The 27,107-nt window shown below is 42.9% G+C and overlaps 1 protein-coding gene across 4 annotated transcripts in view; it reads right to left on the reverse strand.

Moving 5' to 3' along the window:
• FN1 (fibronectin 1) overlaps positions 1 to 27,107 on the reverse strand; it is a 55,557-nt gene that overhangs the window by 14,525 nt on the left and 13,925 nt on the right. For 3 of the 4 annotated variants that reach the window (XM_075153742.1, XM_075153743.1, XM_075153741.1), the window contains exons 11-31: positions 26,766 to 26,894; positions 25,033 to 25,176; positions 22,512 to 22,633; positions 21,143 to 21,320; positions 20,842 to 21,018; positions 19,092 to 19,220; positions 18,888 to 18,977; positions 18,226 to 18,420; positions 16,538 to 16,810; positions 13,050 to 13,316; positions 11,365 to 11,459; positions 10,840 to 11,008; positions 10,449 to 10,535; positions 9,453 to 9,644; positions 5,632 to 5,814; positions 4,567 to 4,656; positions 3,732 to 4,001; positions 3,214 to 3,330; positions 2,618 to 2,782; positions 1,764 to 1,919; positions 866 to 979 (exon numbers count right to left, since the gene is read on the reverse strand). In XM_075153742.1, coding sequence (XP_075009843.1) covers positions 866 to 979; positions 1,764 to 1,919; positions 2,618 to 2,782; positions 3,214 to 3,330; positions 3,732 to 4,001; positions 4,567 to 4,656; positions 5,632 to 5,814; positions 9,453 to 9,644; positions 10,449 to 10,535; positions 10,840 to 11,008; positions 11,365 to 11,459; positions 13,050 to 13,316; positions 16,538 to 16,810; positions 18,226 to 18,420; positions 18,888 to 18,977; positions 19,092 to 19,220; positions 20,842 to 21,018; positions 21,143 to 21,320; positions 22,512 to 22,633; positions 25,033 to 25,176; positions 26,766 to 26,894 — 3,342 coding nt within the window. Of the gene's footprint in view, positions 1 to 865; positions 980 to 1,763; positions 1,920 to 2,617; positions 2,783 to 3,213; positions 3,331 to 3,731; positions 4,002 to 4,566; positions 4,657 to 5,631; positions 5,815 to 6,868; positions 7,142 to 9,452; positions 9,645 to 10,448; positions 10,536 to 10,839; positions 11,009 to 11,364; positions 11,460 to 13,049; positions 13,317 to 16,537; positions 16,811 to 18,225; positions 18,421 to 18,887; positions 18,978 to 19,091; positions 19,221 to 20,841; positions 21,019 to 21,142; positions 21,321 to 22,511; positions 22,634 to 25,032; positions 25,177 to 26,765; positions 26,895 to 27,107 lie in introns of all 4 variants that reach the window. The other variant, XM_075153744.1, reaches the window with a different exon arrangement.

Raw genomic sequence — 27,107 nt, forward strand, 5'->3', positions numbered from 1 at the left:
GGATCCAAATTATGCTTTTCTAAAAGATTTCAACTTTATTTCCCATGTTATATTAGTCCTGAATTTTCTGTATTTTCTAGTTGGCAAAGGTGATTTTTGTCCAGGAATTTGTTGGCTTGAAATTGAGATGCACTCTTTTCCCACCTCAGCAAAGCTTCAGAGAAGCTCCTGTTGTCTTTAGGACAATTCTGTAAGTATCTGGGGCTGAGCTGTGGTTTTGAATACAAGCCTGAGCAAGGAAATAACGTGCATGCAAATCACTACCCCAGAGGTGTCCCCGAAAAAGGCACTTTACATCAGAGATATCCCTCTGAGTTACATGTTCCCTCTTGCCTCCTCTTTGTGTCAAGAGCAGTACTGCTGTTTTGTACAGGCAGACAGAGCAATTTGAGGGCTGAGCTGTCCTTTCTTTTGCAGTGCTTCATCCCAAATTCTTGGTAACTCATGTGGTTTTCTTTACTCCCTTGCAACAGGGCAAGTACTCCCAAGCCACATCCAGTCCCTTAACAGTAATCACCTTTGCCTCCTAGCTCCAGAAAGGAGATCTTTGCACATTTTTTCCACTGATTGGCTGAAGGCAAACAAAACCCAAAAAGATTTTGTGGCTTTAGTGAAAGAAAATCAGAAGCGCAGCATTTTGATGGGGTGGGGAATTGCATTTTGCCAGTGTTTGAGGGAGAGGGACTGCATTTTTGCCAGCATCTGCAATTTAGGTGCACGGTACTTATCACAGGGCAGACCACCTTGCATTCTCCTGGAGACTAGACACCTGCCACTTGCTTTCACTGGGGATGTGATACTTGCACAGTAGATTCAGACATCAACAGGTAACATTTGTTTTGTTACCGTGAAGTGAAATACGTACTGGTGACAGCTGTCTCAACCAAGGGGAGGCTCTCTCCATTCTGATTCTGAGCGTAGACACTGACCATATATTCAACTGTGGGCTGCAGACCTTCAATAGTGACTTGAGTTTGATCTGGCAGGAAAGAACACCATTAGTCCATCTGCAGCTGCACAAAGCTGCAGAGCATTGCCCTCTAAGCAGCCTTGAATGAAGGGCCTGTATTAGCCATATGTCATTAAAACGAGACAGGATTGACACATCAGGTTTGCCTTTTGCTTGCACTATGCCTCTCTGGCAGTGCAGGACAAGGCATCAGCTATTTGTACCTGCTCAAAAGCCCCACAGCTAAAAGGGCAGGTTAGCACAGTAAAAAAAATAAAGCAAGAGCAGACCAGCTTTCACCATTTTCTGGGATAGGATTGACCATTAACCCAACTGCATCGCAAGCATCCCTGAGTGCTAATCTCTGCAGATCCCACAAAACCCACTGTGTTCCCGAGAGCTGACTTGGCAGCCACGTTAACAAGGTCAAGCCTGGAGCATATGTGACTGAGTCCATGCTATGACCAAGGGTCACATTATGTGACCTTCAGAAGGACTTCAGAGGAAGTTTTGCTGTACGCTAGAAAATCCAATGGCATTTCTTTGAAATCCAGGTGCCTTTCACAGACACCGAGGTTGCCAAGAACAAACTTTTGCAGCACAGTGGTGTCAAAGAAATGTGAAGCTTTCGGGGCAAAAATTTGCCCTAGCTTCTCCCGGATGAGACCCAAATGAAGTCAGCAGGATAGCAAAAAAAGGCACAAGCACGAGAAAATTTGGCTTTGAGCATATGCCTAGTGCCTGATAGTGTTGATTCTAGTGGTCACATCTTGCATTCTTTACTGATCTGGTGAAGGATGTCATATACTCTTACCTGCAGGGACATTTTTTGTTTTTGTGGGCCCATGTCCTTTCTTGGGGACAGCTGTCACCCGATACCCTGTGACTGGGGATGTTGAAGGGAGCCATCTGATGCTGATACTGTTGTCCTGGACGTCGGTAACTTGCATCTGGGATGGTGTGTCTATTTCTGGGCAACAAAAATAGTTTTTTCTGAGTATGTTGGTACAGGAAACCCTCCCTCCACTGTTACCTCCTGGCTGAATTTTATTCTGCTCTTCCATCTAGGCTGTGCTGCTTAGAACAGGAAACACATGTTGCTATTTATTTGTCCCTCATGCCAGCCCAGAGCAAAAAAGCCTTAACCATGATGTGTGGGTGACTGACCTCGTATCAATGTTGGTTGAGGGGTTTTGTTGTTTTAAAGGCTACTAAATGCCTTTATCTGCAGCTACAGTAGGACTAGGATTAGGCTACATCCAGATCAGGAGTGAGACGACAGTCCTGGAGTTAGAAAGTCAGGTCTCATCAGGATCACATAATATGACAGTGCACCAGAAGCACTGGAGTTAAGCCAACAGTGACCCCACGATATAAGAGCCCAACAGGATTTCCACTCTGCAATAAGCAGTCAAATATTGCTTGTATCTCCATCTGGACTCCACAAGGTCTCCCTCCTCCAAAAGTTCAAGTCCACGATCCCCTTCTGTGTCATGTCATTATCATGCTGGGCCACCATGATACGCAGCTCCACTGAAAATGATGGGCTTACAACATAGCCCATGACTTCTAAAAGAAACCAGGGATCAATGATACAAATTCAAGGGGATAAGCCAATGCAAAACTGTAGGGTTTTTTGTGGTTTTGTTTTGTTTAAACAGGTCTCACCTGTTTTATAGGTGACAGTGACTGGCTTGCTACTGGCAGGGCTGTCTCCACGGCCAGTTACAGCATACACGGTGATGGTGTAGTCTACACCAGGTTTGAGACCAGTGATGGTAGCAGTAGACATGGTGCCAGGCACGGTAAACTCCTGCACAGGGCTGCTTCCACCTAAGGAGGGTAAAGTGGAAAAAGAAATGTAATGGATCTCTAAATTACACATTTTAAATCATGACAAACACCAAGACAATCCTAGATGCATCAAGTTGAAGACAGAACCCTGTTGATTTCAATGGTTCTTGGGTCAAAGTCTATTTCAGACTCAAGGAAAAGAATGAAATATGTACACAGAACCACCTCTAAAACAACTGGAGTGCTCCAGATGCTCTTTCTTTTTGGTAGACAAAAAATTATTTGCTCTCCTTTAAACAAAAAAGACACCTATATTTGACAATCTTTTCTAAATACGCTGCAAGAATCTCAGAGATACAAGAGTTTTTTGTCTGCTAGAGTCAAACTTGCCTTTGCTATTTGGTGTGGCTTTCTAACAGCCTCAGAATAGAGCTTCTGGTCTGTGACTGGCCATAGCAGCCTGCCCTCACCTGTTTCACCATAAGTGATCCGGTAGTATCTGACAGTAACTGCAGGAGCATCCCAGGAAATCACAAGGCTGGTCGGGCTGGTGGGGGTGACTTCCAGGTCTCTTGGAACATCAGATACTAGAAAAACAGAGAATTGTGAGAGAGTTTAAAAGCAGTTAATATACATCAGCTACATACTCCACCTACCATACTGTGCTCCTCTGCTACTCATCTGCCTTAGTTTTAGCCCAGTGCACACACCTCTGCAAGTGATGTGTCTGGTTAAAAACCATCCGGCATTGGACTAGATTTAATGAATAAAAGTTCTGCTGGCCCTAAAGTCATCTGGCTTCATCTGAAAGTAGCATGGGTCCTCCCACCTTTTTCTAAATCAGGCCCTACCTCAGTATCACAAGCACTTCCTCATGAGCAGAGTTTCACCAGCTGGTAGGGAAGATCTGGTTTAACAGCAACTACTCGGCTAGAGGACACCCAAAATCCTTGGCGTACCTTTTAGCCAGCATTCTTTCAAGGCTTACCTGTTGTTTGTTGGCCGACCAAGGGCACGCTCTCCTCCCTGCCATTGACGGCGATGATGCTGACCACGTACTCAGTCCCTGGAAGCAGGTTGGTAAGGGTGATGGAGTTCCGTGAGGGGGGCACGCGGTCCTCCTTGGGCCTGCCAGCACCATGCTCTGGGTGATGCCGGATTTTATAGCCTATAATGCTGGCACGAGGAGCAATCCAGTGGACGGTGAAAGAGTTAGCAGTTATATCCGAGAAGTCAAGGCCAGTGGGGGAATCAAGACCTGCGTATTTCAAAGAGACAAGAGACTGAGCTCAACTGAACTACAACATGGTTCATTAAGCTCAGTACCACAACACCGCCAGATCCTAAGCCAAATGCTATTCAGCCGTGGAACTAAACACGTATGTTCAGGATCAAAGCAAGATAAACAAGCATTGGAACGCGACTGCAGGAAAAGAGTGTACGGCACACACAGACAACACCGCATAAAACCATACACATGACCAGCAAACTCTGTTACAGTTATGAAACAAGAAAGACTCAGTGATAGATATGATAGGCTCTGTCTAGGCTTGTTCTCAGGCAGACACTGTCAGTGTATATATTCATATTCACACCAGGGTCTACAATGCTCTATTTAAAAACAACAGAAGTTCTGGCTCTCAGACATAATGAGATGTGAGATTTCCTAGCGTTTCCCAAGATGTGCATCTGCATTTTCTTTGATATCTAGCTGATGACCCATCAACGAGGTGACAATACACAAGAAAGAGCAACGAAGTCCCATTAATGAATCTTAACAGATGGCATTAATTGCACATGTGTCTTAGGCTGCATGTAAGTACCTGTTTTCTGGATTCCAGACAAAGGTGCACTCTCATGTTGCTCAGAAACACTGTAGACTCTCACCAGATATTCAGTACCAGGGAGCAGATCTGTGGAGTTTAAGTACAGGAATTTAGACATATTTCTTTACTAATAGCTGGAAGTCACTCAACCTACACAATTTTAACTGTGTTTCTTAAGGGAAGTAATCAGGTTTTGCTTGATGGAAGATCTGAGCCTCCGGACAGTCAAAAATTTCAAACAGTTCTTTTTGTGGCATTATGGTTCATTGCAGTGTTTTAGCCTGAAGGAGCATGGTATCCTGTATCATTGCTTCATTAGTTTGTGGAGACTGGCTAGAAGCAATTAATTTTCTATTCTCCTTCTAGTTATCTAGTAGTTTAGTTACGCACTGTGTCAAAGCTTTAACTGATATAAGCTGGAATAGGGCCAAGGATTTCCAACACAGCTGTTCTAACTCAGATGAGCTCCAGGTCTGGTCTCTTATTCTCAAAGTGGATATTGTCTCTCACTCAACCAACCTGATTCTAGGATGGGTAAAAAACTTCAAATATAACACAGCTTTCGCACCAGCAAAAATTAACGTCAGCTTTTTGAAAATGCCCGTGTTTTGTTGCCATGTCCTGTAAGGTTCCAAACAGTATTTATTTTCTGGTCCCAAGCATACAAAGCCAAAGGAGTAATGACCTTTTGCACATTCTGATCCTCTCCCTGAACCTCTGCACTGCAAGTCCTTGACATTTTTGGCAAACCAGGTGAGTAATATGTATTTACTCTTAATACCTAACCAGGCTGCAAATCAAAGCAATTGCCCCATAGTCTGATTCATCACTGTCCTCGGATTGATGGGAAGAACTTTCCTGTGGTTTGGCTTTAACTTGAGTAAAGCAAGTGGCCAAACCCCATTTAGTGTGAGTTTGTATGAGGCTACTTCGACATCAGCTTAGATCAGCTGAGAATTTGGTCAGTTACACTTACAGTAAGCAATTTTTCTTTTGCCTCATCTTACGTCATATATAAGGGGCCTCTTATATTTGTTTGACTTATGTAGGTAATCCACTTACTTGTTAAGATCACCATGTTGTCTGAGGGTGAAATTGTCAGCTCTGCAACATCTTCCTCCTTCTTCACAGGTGAGTAGCGCACCAAGAAACTGCTCAGCACAATGGAAGTTGGTGCGGTCCAAGTCACTCTCATAGTATCAGGCCCCACATTAGTGAAGCGGAGATCAGTGGGGGGAGGCACAGCTACATAGCAAAGAACAAATATGTTTTAGTTCTCTGATTCATAAAAGTTGATCAAGAGGTATGTTCAGGGAATCACCAGAGAAGGCAACTCATGCATAACAGACTACTGTGTCAGACCCATGCAAACAGACTTCTAAACTACATTCAGTTCTACTATAGTTCTACTACTATAGAGAAAAATACGTCTCTACTACTGTCAGGCTCCTTTAACCTCTTGGCAATTCCTGATACTTTAAATATACCCTGTGGGGCTAATTTGAAAACAAGGTAGCAAGTTTCAGTAACGTGCTTCTTGCAGCTGGATTTCATATTACGGATGCGGAGCCAAGAGAGGTTTAAAGTTGCCATACAGCAGTTTACAGATGGAAAAGTAATCTCATCTAGAATTCATACATGCACACACAGGAGAGGAGAGGGTATGTCACTAATTTCCTATGACTCTACTTCTACTCGTGTCGAAGGATTTACAGCCTCAGGATTTTCAAACACAATAGGATTTCATGCAAGAACCAGTTTTCAGCTCGCCTTCTGCTCATGCACTATAGAGACCCTTGACGGTGTGGCATGGCTGTCAATGGCATGTACTCAGGGAGTGGTGTTTCATCTGCATCCTTTGGGGCATTGCAGAAAGAGTGGGGCCACCACTGAAACAGACTGCTGGAAGCTCAAAGAGTTATCAAGGCTGGAGGGTGTCTGCTGAACTGCTCCACCCTTCTGCACTCTTATTTTGGGGAATCACAGCTTAAAAGTCTGGTGAACATACAGCTCATGTTTCAGGCTCTTGATTCCAGCTGGATCCCGGAAATCTGAATAGCAGAAGGTAAATAAGTCTGGCAAGTCTGCAGCCACAGTATTAAAATGCCTCAAATTAGAAAACTGAGCAGCGCGTATCCATCCCCAGCTGCCATTTAGAGAAAGGAGCGAGCTGCGTCTGTCTGGCTTTCCCCCAGTGAGCAGCTCGATTCCTCTTTGGACAAAGCCCCGTCATCCTGACAGCCAGTGACAGCATGAAACACCGTTCATGTCACAAAACACAGAAGTTTTCAAAATTCACCCGTTTGCTGTGTCAGAGTGGTAGGGGCGCTCTCTCCGCCATTAATGAGCGTGATTACACTGATGTCGTAATCAATGCCCGGCTCCAAGCCTGTGACTGTGTAGTATCCTACTGAGGAGTCCACAAAATCTTCAAAAATAGGGACACTTTCTCCTCCCGCAACTACTGTGATGCGGTAACCAATAATGGTGGAGGCATTTAACGGGGTCCACCTCAGGCCGATGCTTGAGTCAGTTATGTCAACAAAGCTTAGGTCAGTGAGTTGGGGCACCTCTAATGAGTTAAAGAGCAAACGGGAAAGGCAAAGACATACAGAGGCAAAAGAAAGACAAGGGAGAAAAAAGCAGTGTTCATCACTATTAACATCGACAGAACTTTAGAAGCAATTGCGGTGATATGCAGAATTTCTCTTGGGGTTTGGGGGAAAAGCAGTTTTTTTTGGTGGTTTGTTTTTCAGTTTGTTTTTTTTTTTTTTTTTTTTCTTTTTATATTGTACCCTTCAATGCAGTCTCCAGCTGCCTCCCCAGGTAGACAGAAGCCAAAACCCCGATCCCCTGAGACAATGCACTTCCACATCAGACATACAATTTTCAAGAAAGTCTACAAGAGGCACTTAACTTGCAACAAATTTACTTTGAGCAATGATGACCCATAAAGACCCATCATTTTCTGATGAAAACAGAAACAGAAAAAACATACCAATTTTTTTTTTTCCAGGTAGAAAACAAAAGATCAAAGTCTATTAACGTATAAATAAAACTACGCCTCTGAAATATTAGTTGACTGACCCTCTAGAATTTTTGTCTTGTTCCAATGGTAAGTCTAACTTTTATCATTGGGATCATAAAAATATCAATCCGTTTGAGGGGGCTAAATCAGCCTACACCCTCAGCTGGTGAGAACCATCACAAAGCTTCAGTGTAGATCATCCACTCTCTGAACTATTTACACTGGACTTGGAAAAAAGTCTCAAATCCCTGTAACGGCTTGAGGATCTGGCCCAGAATTCCTCAAGTTCTACTTACCACTAACTGCTGCAATATATGTGCTAAAAACAGATGATATGGAACAGTGAGTAATAAAACACTTCCTTGGAAAGATGGCAAACAGTTAAAAATGACCGTTAGATGATAAGCATTCTGTAAGAGCGACAATGTCCCCATATTCAGAGGTTATGCCCAGCACATGATGTGGCCAAGAAGCTGACTTGATTTATTGGCTAAATTGTTCAAAAATCTCAGAACTGAGCCACTGAATAAAGATAATCTTCCAGATATTGCCTAAGTTTCTGTATGGCAAACAAGCACAGCTGTGACTGTTTTCCCTATGGATATTATTCCTACAGCAAAGTTGTTCTTCTCCTATATGTTAGGAACAACAGAATTGGGCAAGGGTTGGGGAATGTTAGATGCATCTTTAATTGACAATGGCCAAACCCTCAGCTGCTCAAGTCAATAGGTTGGTATTGATTTAAGCCACAAGATTTGGCTATGTAACTTTAGCAGGCTGATCCTGAAATCAGTGGGAGCTAATGGATCTTCCTCCCTCAGGATCAGACACCAGCAGGTGAGTCAAAGATGCAGGACTCTGTATCCATTCTGTTGGATCATTACAAGTTAGCTTGAAAAGGAATTATGGGACAGTAATATTGCAAAAGACTGGCTTTAATAACTGGTTATGTTCTATTTTAATGTCTTTCTAGGAAAAGACTTATTTTACAGAATAGATGCAAAAAAATGCCAGTTTTCTGTAAAATCATTGTTTATCCACATGGAATGCATGTACCATATCACCTTTAAAGAGTGCAAAAAGCCAGAGACATACATTCTTAGCTTTCCCCCACCGGAAGATGGTAAAGGGCTAAAGCTATTACTGCTTTAATCACAGTATTAGTTCACTCTCAGGGAGCATACAGCACTTCAGTGAAGCATGGAAATTTTAAAGCAGTGTTATAAGAGCAAGCAAACACAGTAGCTGGCATCATTTCAGGGCTGAGCAGAAACAAAAACAAAACAAACAAAGCCCTCACAAAGGCAAATGAAATGAAACCATTTGGGGAGATGCATATTAATTTTGCTACTGTGGCTACAAAGGTAGTTTCTGCAGTCATCTCAGCATGTAATGTGAGGTGGCACACACCATTTTGTGTCCCAGAAGTGCTACAGTGATGTTCCTTTCAATCTTGGCTTTCCCCTCCATTGTGCTGAAGTGATCTTCTGCCACTATGGTTGCCAAAGTTTCTCCTGTGCTCGCTTCCCACTCATACCTCTCTTCACCTACTTCCCATTCCCACCAGCTGTGCTCCAGATGCCGGGCCAAGTTAAATCTCCATTGCTCTTCAGCTCAGTGTACTGATACAACAGATCTATCTCTTTACCACCACCCCGTTGACAGACAATGTAGGCTGCCCATGCAGAGAAGTACACAGGTATAAAAACTGCTCTGCCACACGCTGGCACACGGCTATTCTGCTTCTAAGTCTAAGCCCTCTGCCATCAGACTAACAGGAGTTTTGCAATGTAGAGCTCTCGGGCTCAGCAATTTGACTTTAAGTAGCTAACACTGCTGCTCATTCTTTCATTACCTTGTGTGATGGTTTCAGAGATGGGGATACTCTCCTGGTCGTCCTTGACTGAGTAAACGCTGACGTTGTACTCCACACCAGGGTTTAGGTTTTCAAAGGTGCAAGTGGTCTGATCTGCACCTACTACTTCCTCCAAGGTAGAGCCCTGCTGCCCATTGGTAGGAGCAGTGGTCACTCGGTACCCACTGATGCCTGAAATACAGATATACCAGTATGCAGTGATGTCATGCTGTATTGATTTACATCAGACCTCAGTATAAACAACTGAAGCAAGCACATTACATTTTACAAGTGATTTTGCCACTCTGAGCCCAGCAGAGAAGAGGTTGCTTTGTCAAGCATTCCAAAACGAGCTTCCCAGGAGGTAGCCCTGCCCCGCTCACAGCATAATTTCAGTTCCCTTTGAGACGTTACCAAACTGAAAATCTCATGACGTCAAGAAAAGATACATCTACTGACTGAGAGTGGGGTTTTCAAAACCTTTCAATCTTTGTTTTACAGAAGTCAATTGTACAGCTCCCATCAGCTATCGTTGAAGAGTTCATCTTGAACACCTTCCTATCTTCTATGCTTACTCTCAATGACATGAACTCATTCTTCACGGCCAGCAATCTTTTTGGTCCATTTTGCTTTCCTTCCCTTGAACTTTTTTTAAACCACTGGGGATATTTGAAGAAATCCTTCAAATACCTAAACCAGCTAAAATATTTAAACATATTCGTACTCCAAAATAGCATTTTACATGGAATGTAAATCATGAAGACTCCTATGGCAACCCATACTTAACTGTGAATTATATCCTTGAATATATTTCTATAGATATAGAATATTCTAGATATATATTCTATATCTAGAAATATGTACATTTTTCCTTAAATGACTCAACAGCAAGCTTCCTATCAAAGTCTCCTTAATGAACTGCAAGGCACCCCAGAACAAACGTTAGCATTCTGATACAACAGGAGCTTTGAGCATAGTATGAGTTCCCATAGTTACCTGGAGTTGTGCTTCTATCCCAAGAGACTACCAGGATTCCAGTATCAGGATTGGGCTCCAGGCGCAGGTTGGTCGGCGGAGACAACGCTGCAAGCGTTCAGACAAATGGGTCATTTATGGCACTAAGAACCATGCTAGCTCCCTCAGCATCCCTTCTCCCCACATTATATCCTCACCCTTCAGAATTAGCTAAAAATAGTCTCCTGAAGTTGTGACCCTGCATTGCATGAGCTAGTGCTACTGTTGCCTATGCATCAAAAAGAAAAACACCTTCCAGACACGACAGGAGGAAAAGACCAGAACTGACTCCCAGAAGACAGCCATCGATCTGGGGAGCACAGAGGAAGCAAGTGGAAGCAGGAATAATTGTGGAAAAGCAAATGTGTCGTACGTGTAGTCACTCTCCTGATGATCGGAGTCTCTCTCTCCTGGCCGTCCATCAGGACTGTGAGGCTGTAGGTGTACTCCACTCCAGGGGTCAGGCCAGATATCACGATGCTGCCAGAATCAGAGATGACCTCCCGAGGAGCCTCTCCACCTTGGCTTGGGCGCACACCCAGCTGCAGAGAAGCAGCAAAGTTTGATTTTCAGTCTCAAATACTCCTACCCCAGCTGACTACCAGCATCCTGACTTATCATCCAACATGAGTATCACGGGCCCTTATGCTGAATGCCACCATTAATCCTATAACTTGTGTTTTAGATGTCCCACTGATTAACTTCACCTGAAGCCCAGAGGACATGATTGCATTGATCTCTGTGACTTAGACCTGCCCGCTGTAAGCAGCACGTCTTTTGCACATCTTTCCTTTGTGCTACTATCTTCACTGCAGCCCATAGTAAACAGCTTTAATCTGTCCTCCCTTTCACAATGACACAAGAGGAAAAAGAAACATGGGACTTCAGATTCCCCTACCTTGAAACCAATCCTTGGGGCAGGTGTCCAGGTGATGACAATAGAAGTCTCAGTCACTTCTGTGTTAAAAGGAGGAACAGAGCCAACAGGCTGATCTGTGAAGTGAATTGACACAGTTGAAGTCTAGCTGCTGTGACGCCACCAAACAGTTAGAAAACCAGACCTATAGCGTCCAAATAGCAAGAGGTATGTAGTAAGACACTGAACTATATTACTTTCGAAAATCCAGTGATTTGGGAGGGATCTGACAGATGACTTCTGCCTGCTGCTGGGCTTGACAGACACACTATGCAAGTGGTCTAATCATAGCCAGTGTTTTTGTTGTTCCTGAGGAAAACGAAAATATTGAACTGGGCCTTGTAAGTCCTCCATGCATCCAACCCCAAGAATTTGGGGAATAATTTGGGGAATATTGTTTTTGGCATGATACCCAAAGGGCTCCTCAAAAAGCAGCTTTTTTTCCTTCACCCACCATATGCCATTCAATCAGCAGAACACTACACCCTTGCTGTCATCCAGCTGTCCCAGCTAGGACCATCTCATCCCTCACCAACATCTTCAACTCTTTTGAAGTCAGCAGAGTTAAAGGGAGCTCAAAGTCAATCTGAGGAATCTGTGGTCTCATTGATATCTGTCAGGAGCATCACACAGAAGCCAAAGCCTTTGTACCCCAGAATCAGTCCAAATAACTCCACTGAGTTTAATCTGAATTGACCTCGTTGTTAATGAAGAGACTTGGTTTATTAATCTATAGTCTTAAACTGGACTGGTTTCATTCAGATAAGCCAGAATTTGAAGGCAATATTCATCTAAGATATCCAGTCATATCCTAACTGAGAAATATTTATAGATAAGGCTGGCTGTCAGCAAAAAGCACCTTGCCAAGGTCAACAGTGTTACTGTGATTAAAAGTTTGAACCCTTATTTTAATTTCACATTGTACTAAAAGAAACCACACTCTCTTTTGAAAAGAGGATGTGGTTCTGGGCTCGGATGGCTTTGAGTTTTGCTAGTTTATATGACTGCTTCATCATTATTTAAACAGTGAATCTATTTGTTCTTTCTAGAAGTATGTGTGGGTTCTTACAGAACTCCCTTTCCTCCCAAAATTTGCTTAATATTTCTTCCAAGCCAGCAGCACAAGCACAGATGACTGAAATTAAAAAAAAAAAAACAAAAAACAAAACAAAACCAAGCATAGAATGCAATGTTTGTGTCAGTTTCAGCAGTTGAGCTGCCTTAGATGGTATGGTTGGGCTTGACAAATTACTGCCTTCAGCTTTATACAAATGACAGACTAATTATTTGTTTCCCATTTTAAGGAAGCTGTTTGCTTTCCTTGATTTGTCATGCCAAAACCAAACAACTGGAAAGATCAAGTAAAATTAAATTGCTTTTTCATTCAGTTAAACAAAAACTGAGGTACCAGTAGTAAGTTTTCCCTTTTGTTTTTAACCACCAAAAGCTGAAATATATTTTACTAAAAGCTTTTTGATGCAAATAACTCTCTTTTTCCTGCCAAATAGTTCAGAAAGAAGAACAAGGAATATTTCCCAAGCTGTTCTGCTGGAATGCTACTTCAAAAGGCTTCTTCTGTAAACCAATTCACAATAGCCACTTTCAGCACAAGTTTTGAAGAAAGGCCAGGGCGTTAGGGAAGAGGAACATGGGCCTATTATACTTACAAGTTGTGAAGACTCCAGTCTCTCTGGCACTTTGCAAGTCGTCTTTAACTGCCACAAGGTACACGGTGTACTCAGTGCCAGGCTGCAAGTTCCTGAGAAGGTACTTGGTGGCAGAAGGTCCTACATTGTAGGTCCTCGGTTGACCTCCCCTTGTGGGACCTGCAGTCAGCCGGTATCCTGTGATCACAGCACGGGGCCGCATCCACAACACTAACACTGAATGCTCCGTGGTATTGAGAAATCTCAGGTTGGTGGGAGCATCGAGCTCTGGGGAACAAAAAGCATAACATGCCTCAATATTCCAGCTGAATCTCTACTGCACCCCTACTTCCAAAGCGCGTCCATTACCATGCAAAACGCATGGATGTACAATGAGGTTGTTGAGCCTGTATTTCCCACTTAGGGCACAAGTGTAACAGTATAGAAAAGAGAAGGTGGGGACTATAAGAGAGCTGGAAATAGAAGTGAAATAACTATATCCATGCCTCAGTGCCATCCGATAATATGCTGGGCCAGGCAGACCTGCACATTCTGGGCTGCGCCGATTTGGGTCGCTGCCATATGTGCCATCCCATGGGGAAGTCAGGCTAATGGCTGAGGCAAGACAGATGAACCCAACCGCACACAGGAATTTCAATAGTTTCTCATGAATGCTGAGCATTTTTTAAAAATCAGCTCAGTTTAGACTTGTCAGCATAAGCACGGAAACCTAACTTTAGCCCTTTTTCGTTAAAAAGATTTATTCTTTTAAATCTTTGCCCAGCCCTACTCCTTGACCTCTCAAAATCCCTTCCCAAAACAAAACACCCCCACTTTATCATTTTAATGTAAAAATAAATAACAGTCAGCGACTTTCTGCAGAAAACCAGTTCCTAGATCTACTTAAAAATAATCACATCGTGGAACTGACTATACAACAATTCTAAGCATGCCCATCTCTCTCATGGGATTCATGCAACGGCTTTTATCAGACTTCCTCCCCTTTTTATCACCACCTCTGGGAAGCTGCTGAAACTGATAACCCTGAAAACTACATACATAAACAAGAGGCTGAAGCAACACAGCTTCTTCAGCACTGCAACGGAGTCCAGTGAATGGCAGAGATGTCACTACCTTTGGCTGAGGCAAGATGAGGCTCAAAAGGGGGAAAGACACTTAAGCAACTTGCCCCCACAGCAGGCAGGGTAGCACTGGCTGCAGCGAAGAGTTTAATAGTGTCTACATGGCAAGTTTCCCCACCTTTTCTAGGCCTCAGTTATATGTTGAATTTAAGAGCGGTGAGGAGAGGTTCCATCAATGCTCTTTTTTGATGGCAAATGCTTTTTTCTCCCCGAGTAAATAACATTTTTGTGATGGAAGTTAATGTTTTCTTCACTCTCCCAGTGATTCAGTGGGAAGCAGTTTTTTTCCTTTTTGTTTTCTCCCCAATTGTTTTCTCCTTTTTTGAGGAGGGAGGGAAAAGGAAGTAAAGACTTCCTTCTTCCACCACTTCCAAAGATGGGGGAGATCTAAATGAGAAAGGATGAGCGTGACCCTCCTTAGGCCCATCTCCAACCCACGGGCTGAGAGTCAGCTTTATCTCTTGTTGGTACTTAGATCTGTGCTAAGTCTCATCTGACAAGGATTGTATCTTCCTCCAATTTGTAGCCTACAGTCAGTTCCTTTCTGCACAATTTAATTTGCCAGCTCTATTAGGCTTTTATCACTTCCTCTCCCCATACTAAAGGAAAAAGGGGAAGATTAAAAAGCCACACACATACTCAGAGTTTATTTGTAGACTGCTTTTTAACGGAAGGCCAAAAAGAGACTTTTACATTTACACCGTGGGAAGAGACTTTTGCTGCAGGGTTTTCCTTGGGAACTCTGAATGATTTCTGTTTCCCAGGACTTTCGATTACAGGATGCAATTTATGTGAATACTTTCTGAAATGTGGTTTAGGCAAAGCAGTTAAGCGGATGATCATAGCCTATGGAAAATGATTCCAGACATTTGTAACTAGCCCTGTGCTGTCTGAATCAAATGTCTATGCGCCAATGTACACCTCTGTGTGTGGACTTTCAGAGGGGCTCTACACCTAGCCAAGGCTTCTGAAAATAACCACAAAAATTACAGATCTAACTAAGCCGTTGTTCTAAATGCTTCCAAGGGAGTTCAAACTCTTAAGTCGCATCCTTGCTTTAGAAAGCCTCACTTGAAAGAGGAGGGAGGGTGTTCACACCATGTACGTTACACTCAAATCAGATATCTATGTCAAAGGACAAAGACAAGGATCCCATTCTCCCTGCATAGTCAAGGGACATGGTAAGAGGGAGAGGCCCTATTTATGGCTTATAACTTTATGGATGTAAGTAAAAAGTATTTTCTCAAACAGCATGGCTATATTCACAGATTATCCCATTTCTTTTCCTTCCCTCTCATCTTTATAAGAGTTGGGCTGGATTCTCAAAAGTTGCTCTCATTTACTGAAAAGTATCGGAACAGCAGCAGATGCGCATAGCTGAATTTTGGTCCTTTGAATAACGTCACCCAGTCAAAGAACACCACAAACACCGACTAACCCTTCTATTGCCCAATAAACAGGATCTGTTCAAATGAACCGCATCCCAGGTTCTATCTGATCTGCTTCTCTCGGATCAAAAAATGGAGATAACCACTCGAACCCATGCTAAACTCCTCCTCTTTCATCTGAAAGCCTACATCTTGCCCAGCCACTGCTCCTCTCTTCTCTGCACTTCTACAAAAAGCAATGCCTGACAGACTGTGTACTTTGCTTGTCATCTTGCCTTACGCTGGTGACGTGTTGCACTGCCACTAGATCATTAGCAATCGGGTACTGAGAGATCCTGCATGACCCTTCCTGAAAAATAAATGCTCCCCATGGCTCTTGTCAACAGTCCATTGAGGCCTGTGCTAACCAGTTCCCCAGGTTTCACTGAGGGGGTGAGACAGCCTGTGGAAAGCCAGGCCTGACCTGGCAAAGCTGAAATGCAGTCCTTTTAATGACAAGGCCTGTCCTTACATGTGCATGCAGAACTCCTACTGCTGAGAGTAGAGCCAAAGAGGTATGTAGCTGTCAGAAAGGAGATAGGGATTTTCAGAACAATCTCAGCAAGGCTCCTAAGTCATGCTGAAATCTGCCCTAAGGTATCCTCAAAAAAAAAAAAAAAACCACCATCACAGGCTGCAATCTGTGCTGTAAAAGAACTGCAGGGCCCATCAATTCTCAGTCAGTAATAAAAAAGTTGAATTCCAGCCATATGAAATTGCCATGAGAGTTAAACTCCCATTGGAAAGCCCTGGAGGAGGATAAATCTGCTGAAGAGATCATTGTTTGAGTGAATGAATTCCCAACCCTGTCATCTTAGTTATGGGATACCTCCTGGGCTGTAACTGTTGCACTTTAAGTGCTCTGTTTATATATTTCTCTAAGCGACAGAGAAATATGCACTTCAAAAGGTTGAAAAAAGCATGAAGGAAAGACACTTACTGGTGGTTTGCTCTCCAGTCAAAGGTTTGCTCTCCCTGCCATGGCTCACAGCAAAGATTTTAAAGAGATAGGTTGTTCCCGGGAGCAGGTCAACAACTTCAGCAAAAGAGCTCCTGGTGATAGGAAGTCTCTGGCCATGTTGGCCAGGGCGATTGACAGGGATCACTTCCACTCGATAGCCAGACACTTGGCTCTGCGGTGGGGTCCACATGATGGTGATCTTGATATCGGAAACCTCCACAAACTGCAGATCTTTGGGTGAAGGAACTTCATCTGAAAGCAAAGCGACAGAACAGTGTTAGAGGGAGTCCTTAGCAATTGGCAGGAGAAGCTATAGGTTTACATGGAAGAAAAAAAGTGAATTTTGATTGAACAACGGATAGCTCAAGAATATTTACAAAATTAAAAATGTCATGGTAACCTCACTGTGAACATGTATACACACATTCCCAGACAATATTCAAGCAGACTACAATTCAAAATGTCACTACATAGTTTTAAGTATTTTATGCCTTCAGTCACAGAAGGTATCTTGCTGTCACAGACAGAGAACTGAAAGACCAGATGTAATATGCCACAGAACTTCAAGTATATGCAGAACCAAAAGCCTGGGGGGAGGAAAAAAAATACTCCAGAGATTGGAAACAAGAAACTCCTTTTAAAATTAAAAGAGAGGGTTTTCAAAACCCATGGCGTGTTCTGAACGTCTGTAATTAACTTAAAATCCATCTTTTATAATTAAACAAGTACAGGGGCTGATCTGGCCTTACTGTAGTCAAAGACAAAATCCAGTTCCTCTGCGTTGGTCCACAGTGCTGCACCCTTGAATTCCTATGTTCAAATTAAGTTTCTTCAGATTAGGACTGATACTGCCCTAAGGTTAACCAATGCACATTTTTGGAAGATACAGATGCCAAACCATAAAATCATTGAGCTGAGTTCATTCCTGGTAAATTCTCATTTGCAAACATGTGCTTGCAACTTGCAGGACCATCACATTCCACCACTACCACATCAGATCCCAACTCTTTCACTATCCTTTCTTTTGGTTTGGCTATTCAGCCAAACTGGATACTTTAAGAACCCTGAAACCAGTGGTTTTTTAAATTCTGGATGCCTCAAGTTTAGATCGTATGGTGTTATTTTGGCACATCAGTCAATGCTGAGCAATCTCCCATCCCCACTGACTGCACTGGAAAATAATGGTTAGGACTGGAAGGGAGAGGGAGAAGTCAGGTGAACGATTTGGATTTGTGTTGTGGTGTCCGAGTACATAACCTTAAACATCTGCAGGCCAAGTACTGAGGCAAAATGATTTACCAGGCTCTTAAGAAGATCTATTAGCAGAATCCCCTTAAGACAACTTCGGAAACTCTGATCTCTCTTTTCCATAGACACAATGCAAGACCAACCTTTTGACCTGCCTGCAGTCTGATCCCTAGGAATTACAACCCTATTAATGCAGACTAGTGGCTTGACTGTGTCAATTTGTAAGTCAGTATGACTTTACTATAGAACTTCAATACCAGTGACATTTAGAATTAAAAACCACAACAACGATGACAAAAATCAGAATTGAGTCCATTTAAGGATTCATTTAGCTAGAGCAATGTGAGCCTGCATTGTCATTTGGCTCTATGTACTAACAGAAAACTCAGGACTGATATCCAGAACATGCGGACCCTTACCTGCGCGTGGGACGCCTGTGGTTTCCTGTTGGATGAAGATAGGAGTACTCTCCTGATTTTCTTCCACTGCGTAGATGCTGATGTTGTACTGAACACCCGGCATCAAGTCACTGAGTGTTACAGAGGTTGCAGTGTCAGGTAGGGTAAGCTCTGTGCTGCTGCCTTCCACAGAGGGTGTGTAGATAATTCTGTACCCTAATGCAAGAGGGATATATATAGTCCTTAGCCACAATCAGTAAGCCAGCACAAGGAATGCTAGAAATGAGAACTAAACTGATCTCCCTACTGAGGTTTCACAAAAATAGTCCTGAACTTCAGTAGAACCCGTGGCTTGCCTTTGCTCACGTCCCATCTACAGACTGCACACTCGTTATGTCTTACAAAGCATAATCTGACCTGGATTAGAATATTTCTGAGCTTTGACATGTGGATTTAGGGTCTGTACAGTTCTCATGCTTGTTATGGGATGGTCTGGGTGACAGATACAAAGAGAAGGTCATGAGGCTTGTTTTTATTTTACCAAATCCAGCTTTCCAGCTGGTCTTCAGACTGGCAGAATTATGCACTCACCCTCTGTCCCAGAGTTATACTTTATTTTCTTTTTTACCTAGATTTTAGATTCTACCAACAGTGCAAAATAGGTGCACTCCAATTAGACAAACCTGTGATTGGAGCCTGTGGTCTGCTCCAGCTAATCACAATTGATGTGTCATCTACACTTTCCACGGTGTGATCAGGAGGTGCATCAGGAGCTGTTTAAGGGAATGAACAGAGGACAGCAAGCGTGAGGATAAGAGGTAATACAAATTTATTGAGCAAACAATAAAAACAGCTTTCAAAGTGCAGCAACACCCCCCCACACACACCTGTAGTCTGCGAAGTAGACAGGATCAGATTCTGCTCTCCTTCTTCAGAGATCTGATAGACATTAACGATATACTTGCGACCAGGAAGCAAGTCAGGGATGTTGACAGAAGTGGCTGTGCTTGGAAGATCTAAGGAAGGCAGGAAAGAAAAAAATGCCTTAGCAATTCTATCTTCTTGCTTTCTCCAAACGAAATAATTGAGACCTCTGTTCTAATCTGGGCTGAATCACAGTCTTCCTGCAATAAAACAGCAATTGTTCTGCACTGTGTCTTTAGTGCACATCAGAAAAGCTGTGTGGAGAGTTGGGACAGGTCTCCACACTCAGCAAGCAGGCAACATCTAGGACAGCAAGGCTTGATGTGTGATATGGCAGGGCAACTTGAGCAGCAGCCCCCCGCACACCGCTGGCGTTTAGCCATCTCAGCTAACTGAGTATTCATTTCATACCCTGACTGTTGTATTTTCAATACAGAAATATATGGAAAAATTTTCACATGAATAGGTTATGTGGAAAGACTGACTCATGAGTGGAGAAGAATGACAGTATGAGGGCTGATATTTCTTTCCCTCATCCCTTCCCCCAGATGTCCACCTACATGCCAGATGTAGGAAATTCCCCATGAAGCAGCTCCTTACTGACAGACTGAAGACAAGCATCTTAAGGGAAACTGGGAATTGCCTTTCAATTTGCCTGTAAACCTCTGTCTGTAGACAAATGAGCTCAGGAGCTGCTTCACAACACAGCTCAGCTGTCTGGGCAGCCTGTGTGCAGACAAGAAAGGTGGTGACAGTGCTGGCAGTCCCGGTGTAAGCCACTTCTGCTCATATGTCCAAGCCCGTGAGTTCAGGGGAGCAACAGTCCAGGGAGAATTATTGGGTCAGAGGATTACTGTTCTTTTTCTCATGTTGTTCTTCTATCATACTCATATCCAAATAGCTACTATAACCTCAAATCCCTGTGAGATATTGCTATTACCATTGATAAGACAGGAAATTAGGAAAAAGAAGTTAAGATGAAATTATGTGTGGTGACACAGGCTCTACAGTAGATGTAGGAAAAGTGGATTCAATTCCTAGGTCTGAGCCCAGTGCCTTTAACCAGGCTTAGCTAAGTTGTCACATTATCAAAGACGAATAAGATTCAATCCAAACAAAACAACTGACAGAGCGGACTGGAACAGACATCCATGAGTTGACAAGTAGGCAAGAGAGGGCATTTAGGAAAGATTTCTCTCTGTCCTTTCTGACGGAAGGACAAAGGTATAGCAAAGGAAATTAGCCAGGCGGCAGGTTCGAAAATAGATTTGATTTTCTTCTCATTTGCACTGCTGCTTACTTCAGGATGCTGTGGAAGCTAGTAAATTTACATGATTTCAAAAGGAAAAAAAGACTGGACAAATTCATGGAACTGAAAAGAATAAAGAATAAATGTATCTACCCACAGTTATTACAAATCCACCACCCCTGGCTCAGGGAGTTTTCCTCTGCAGGACAGTATTCTGAGGGAGCATTGCTATATACGTGGCTTGTTCTCACACTCTACCTTGGACATGAACTTACAGCCATTGATGGAGAAAGGACAATGAACTAAGTGAGCTTTTAATCTGAGCTAGTCCTGCTATCCTAATTGAATCAATACTGAAAGACAGCGAGATCCTCACTATTTACACTAGCTATACTGATTGTCAAAGAAAACAGCGATGTACTTTTAGCAATGCTTTGGTCTAGTAGACTTAAATATTGTCTCACCAAGGTACTGTGGCTCATCGCCCTCCTCGCTCAGCTCATACTCAACACGGAATCCAGAAACTGTGTCAGAAGCAGAAACCCAGGAGACAACAAAGCTGTTGGCTGTGATTTCAGTGACTGACTCTGAAGTAGCAACCACAGGAGGAAGAAGAGTTGTCTCTCCTGAAACAGTGTTGCCTACAAGGGAGAAGAAAAAGCGGTTTAATTAACTATTGCTACTTTTGTGTTAACTGGGATGCATGAAACAAAGACTTAGGTGAAGGAGATTAGGTTTTTCTGGATGCCCCGCTGTTCAACTTACTTGTCACTGCTGTGGTGCTGGTTGTGGTAAAATCAAAGCGGGTGACTTCTTTGTGGCCATACCGCTGAACGCTGATGAGCTGTCCTTCATATATCACACCAGGCTTCAGACCTGAGATCGTATAGGAGTTCTGGTAGCCGGGGATGGTGGCTTCCTTCCACTGCCTTCCAGAGTTTTTCTGCAAGAAAAAGGACACCCAAATAGCGAGAGACTCCCTAGCCTGCAAGCAGAGGTATCTAGTGACCTAACCTGCTACATGGTTACCAAGCATGGTGATATTCAAACACAGGTGCGATTCGAATGGCTAATGCACAGAGGCAAGTCAAAGAAGATGAGAAAGGTATGCCAGGAAGCAGGGCTAACGACATTTTGGGTGATTAAGTTTTACTGGGGTAACTTGAAAAACAATCTAGCTTTGAACTTTTTCCTGTAAAAGGAGCGTTATTTGTAATACATACACTAAATTCATTCCTTTATCAAAAATGCATTAAAGCATGAAAGAATGGCTGGAAAATGCATATTTGAAGACTCTTCACAATAACACTCTAAGCCATCATCTGAAAACAATATACAGAAAAGTGCTTCCCTTCTACCCTGCGTTTGAACTCTATGGGAAGCTCTAAAATAATGCTCCATCCTCTGAGGTTTGTACTCCAGTGCTTTAAAGTCCATTTCATTCAGGCCTTGATCCAAGATACACTGAAGTCAGTAAAAAGACTTGAGTGCCTTTAATGGCTTTGGATCAGGGCCTTTATTGTTCTCTTAATAACAGGCAGCATCGAGGTACTAATGTTCTTAATCATTAAGTGGTCTTTTGTGAAGCTGTACTCAGGGGAACCGTAACACAACTCATCTACGTTGGTTAAAACGAATCATTCCTCAAATATGAAGGAGCCAACAAACAGTGGTTAACCAGCTTTGGTTTAGACTTTACAGAAGATGGGAAATGTCTGTTTATTTAATCCTATGCTAGCTGTTTATATCTTCATATCCTACTCATTTCTACCTCCTCATTAATAGGATAAAATCTATCTCAGTTGTCTCCGGATATGCACATGGTACTAAAACAATGTTTCTTAGGATGAGGGAGTGAAGAAGGATATGAACTTGTCTGCTTACTGTGCTAGTGCTTTGGTTAATAAGATACTTCATGAACACAGTGACCAGTAAAGTTTGGACAGGAAAACATCAAGTGTTTATACAGCACTGGTTGTCTTTGATCCTCAGAGTAACTGTTGACCTCGACAGGACAAGGACACCGAGTTAGCAACTAAAGTTTGCTGAAATCTTGTCAGCCACTTCTTTCGGACACAGAAAAAGCCAAATAAAGTATTTCTGATGAATGAATGATGATGAATGTGGCACTCACCGGTCTCCAGCGCAAGATGTACTTGGTGATGTGAGATCGTTCAGGAGCGTTCCACTGGATGGGGTGGGAGTTTGGCTGATTTGTACTCTCTGTGATGATCACCTGAACAGGCCCAGTCGACCCTGAAAAAAAGAATTGCCATTTTTTACATACTGGGGATGCTTTTCTTCTGCCTTTGTTGTGGAGTCAGCAAAAAGCAAGAAAGTTGTGTGGCTCAAATACTATTTCTATACATAGGAAATAAGTCATACTGTCTTTCTATCTGTAATGCTTCCTTGCTCCTTAGAAAACTGATGAATTAGAATGTATTCTGTGGGAGGACTTAACCTGTGCTGTTTGGGTTAATTTCCTGGGAGTTATCAATGAAATAGAAAACTGGAGCTGTCTAGTACAGAAAAAGTCTGCAAAGCAAAGTTACATTGTTCAAAGAGTGTGAGCTTCTCAGCAACAAACTGCTTTCATCAATTCATATCTTCTGCCCTGGGAGCAGGGAAACAAATAAGAAATATCTGCCCAATCTAGGTCTGATCTTATGGCATGGTGAGGGCAAATTCCTGATTTGACATTGAATACACCCTGCAAAAAGACACTAATCTTTTACTATTTTACTAAATTTCTTCATCAGTTGATCTGAAACACTGAATTTTCATGACTCTGTGGAGCACTCACAGGCAGTGAGGCATGTTTTCCACACACAAACTACACGAGAAGGGCTTGTGGAAGCCTTAAGACAAATCAGGCCCATAAACTCATGAAAATACAAGTTCAGCCGTGCTCTAATACTTAAGACTATCTATTTAACTAGATCAGGCTCAGGCGTATTTTCTCCACAAAGCCCTCTAATAGAGAAGGGAAAGTTTTATGATCCCATGGTTCTCCTTTCAGTCCCTCCCAGCCCTGCTGGGGAGGTTTCACTGAACACTCAGCAGCACTATGCTCGTGTTAGTTCTCAGAAAATCCCAGCAAAAGGCAGCCTGGAATCTGCAGAAAAGTGTCTTGTTTTAGCCATTAAATACCTTCACCCTCCCTCCACTCCCACCATTTCTAATTATAATTTATTTGGACAACTGTATAACATATATACCCAACTCCATATTTAACGGGACTTCCAGGCAAACAAACCTGTGCCCACAGGCAGAAAGTTTCAAAGCTCATCTAACCCCAAACCTACATTCAGAAACATTAGATTTGGTTTATTTACACGTTTTCAGTCACTCTTGTGTCTAAAGAAGCCCAAAGCCCTGGTCTCCAGTCTGGAGGCGTGCATATTTCACATAGCTAAGGGAGATGTTTGTTTAAGCAGTCTGACAGGAGTCAATGAAGCTCAGCAAGCCCCAATAAGAAACTCAGAGGAAAAACAAGTCCAAAGAAGGCCTGCTTCCTATTCTTGCCCTCCTTAGTTCGCTGCCCCAAAGAAAGGTAGTCCCTAGTTCTGTCTGCCAAGTGTCCTATTCCCTTGTCTCTGGCTCATAGCTGTATGGACATGGACAGAAATGCAGTCGGTTCATTGACAACGCTGCTGGGTATAGGTCAGGTTCAACAGGGTGCTGTCGCAAAGACCTTCTATACGATGTGCGTGAAGCAAATCTCAGAAGAGGTACTCGCCTTATTTATGTGAAGCATTTAGTTGCAACGGACTTCAAAGGGGTTAGTCCCCTTCTACAGCAAGGTCACCTATATTAAAACCCTCTTTCTGAATGAGCTTCACATTCCCTTTCTTACCTTGCAGGGCACTTAGGGGATAAATACATTGCAGCTACTAAGTGGACAGATGCTTCTTAACCTATCTTAATATAAAAGCAGAGAATCAACTCAGCATTGAAGCTGCTGCATCCGATCTTTACACAGTTCCTCCACATTTATGCTCAGAGATGGGTTGGGGAATCAATGACTTGAGCATAGTCTTCTCCCAACAGGGAAGCCACAACACAGCCTTAATATTTTATCTTATTCAGATTCAGACAATGATAGTTGCAACCTTAAATGGGAAAGTAGAATTGTTCCCCTTATCGTGTTCTGTTCAGGGAACTGAAACAGAACAAACCAACAAACAAGCATTGCCTGTCCCTATAAAGATTTCCTGGAACTGACTGAACAAATGAAAGTTCAAATATTTAATTTCTTCAGGGTACTGATCAGGAAAAATGCTTCATTCCATGGTGGATTTTGCTTCTGTAGTGAGCAGAAGAGGAAAGACTACACACGTAAGAGTTTTAAGCAATAGAAACTGAAGGTTGCAGGTGTGATATCGCTAAATACCAAGAGGCAACGTAAACCCCCAAGTTGTTGTGTGAACTGACAGTCATTCTCTAAACTAACCCTGGCCTCAGGAATAGCTGTTAACAGCCTGGCCCCTTCTTTATAATCATGACACCTGTTTGTGTCTGCCAAGGTAGGGGGGGAAATGGTTCTGTTTAAAAAGGAAACCAAAAGGAATAATGTACAGAAATCTGAACAGGTGAGGGGTGGAAAGATTGCTTTCCTCGTTGGTTATGAGTTGGTTATCTGTTGTGTTTCTTACCAGGATAGGTCTGCAGAGGCTGGCAATGCCATTCTCCAATACCACGACCATAGCAATAACATTGGTATCTGACACCATGGACGTACTTCTCCCACGAATCTCCGATTTGGTAAAAGGTACGGGTTTCTGAATCCTGGCACTGATCTAAAGGCACAAAAGAGAGGGTTAACCACTACATGTTACTGAAACCATAGTGAAAAATCTATGCAGAACACAGAAGTGTAAGTCACAAGAGACTTTTACACAAAGAAATGTTACACCAATGTTTATTTGCAAATATAGTTACATAAAGAGAAAACGCCACCAGAAACTGAATCTCAAATTAAGGTTCTTGATATATCACTGCATGTGTTAAGTTAGATACTAGGGGGCTAATTCAGCTGTGATGCATTTCTTAAGTTAACTGTTAAGTACAGGCTGTCCACCTAGCAAGCTTCACAGTGAAGTCAATGGGGTGTTCCTTCAAGAAAGGATTTATTTGGAGTTCATCTCTCATCCAAAGCTTAAACCATGCTGCTCTCAAGGAAACCAATGGCAAAATTCCTACTGGCTTCAGCAGAATTCAGTTATACTTTGTAAGTCCGAAGTGACCCCTTAATTCTCAGCAGAGTCTTTCCAGATTTACCATTGTATAAACCAAAGGAGGACAGGTCAAATCCTGAAATCAGCTTAGCTAATGTAAATACAACACAGTACCAGCGCTTCGGTACACTTTCTAGTCTGACCTATGCCTGTGTTTCTGGCTCAATGGAAATTTTCAGTGAGAACTAGCATTATGCTTGCTTGGACAAACAACAAGGAGCGTTGCTTAGAGAGCGCCAACAAAATTAAAACCGATTGCACCTTTACAGATAGCTGAAATCATCCCCCCTCCCCTTCTTTCAAAGTAGTAATTTTCAGGAGCTTTGCAATCCAAGTTCCTCCAGTAAACCTGTACAGATATTACTGTAAATAAAGCAGAACTTAACCACTAGTAATTTCTAATAGATTTTCTTGGCAATAGTTCGAAGTTCTCTTGGATTTAGTAATTGCAAACCAAACAGCCAGGTCTTATCTTCCAATCAAGGTTCACTAGGGAAGGGGGGAGAGGCAGAAGAGATGAAATCTCCTCATTCCTGCAGAGAACCATGATGGTTTTAGCTAACCTCCAGAGTGCTATTAACACATGTTCTCATCCTGAGCTTTCTCTCTTTGCCAGAACAAAGGGCAGCCAAAAAAATCACTTTAGTCCCAGGTAAGTTAATATACGTTGGTGCTGCTTTCTCAGTTCAGTGAGGAGACCTAAAGACTTTAGGATAAAGGAAAGAAAACTGATTCTACCATCAGTACCTAGCTGCGTATTATCAGCGTTCAGTCCAAGAGCCCTGCCTGCTAGGCTGACAGCTCAGGTACCAGAATTCAGCCAAATCACCCCAGCCTGGGGCTAATATGCCCTGTTACCACAACCTGCTACATTTTAAGACGTATTTTGCCACAATCCATTACTACTGCATCATCATCAACTTCTTCTGTGGCACGTCTGATAACCCAAGCTTATCTCCTTAAAACTAGGAATCCCCTTTCACTTACCCTCCAGCAAGGCCAGTGTTACTTCTGCTTTTGCAGTTGTGCAATTCAGGGCAGAAAATGGGCAAAGACTGAGTCCAAATTCACACACCAGTTTCACCATACCATAACCAGTTCCTACACAGCCACAGTCTGTGTTTAGCAAGCAGGAACAGCTGGTGACTTACCAACAGGATCGCATTTCCATCTCCCCCGGCCCTGGCCAAAGCATGTGCAGTTCAGCATGTGCCCCTCATCGTGACGCTTGTGGAAGGTCTGGTTCACATCATAGGTGATACCGTCCACAATGCACTGGTCTGTTTGAGAAAGAGCACAGGCACTTTTGTCAGCAATAGCTCTAAGCATTAAGACAAAATCCTTCTGCTTGGCACATCGTTCCCTCCTCTTGATCAGCTTACAGAGACTGACCATGACAAGCTCCATTCATGCAAAAAGGAGCCCTCCTGATATCTGTGATCATCACAGATTAGTGCTGCATACATACCACTGCTCCCGAGTTCATTTCTCAG

The sequence above is a fragment of the Calonectris borealis genome, chromosome 6 (assembly GCF_964195595.1).
Source record: "Calonectris borealis chromosome 6, bCalBor7.hap1.2, whole genome shotgun sequence".
NCBI lineage: Eukaryota > Metazoa > Chordata > Aves > Procellariiformes > Procellariidae > Calonectris > Calonectris borealis.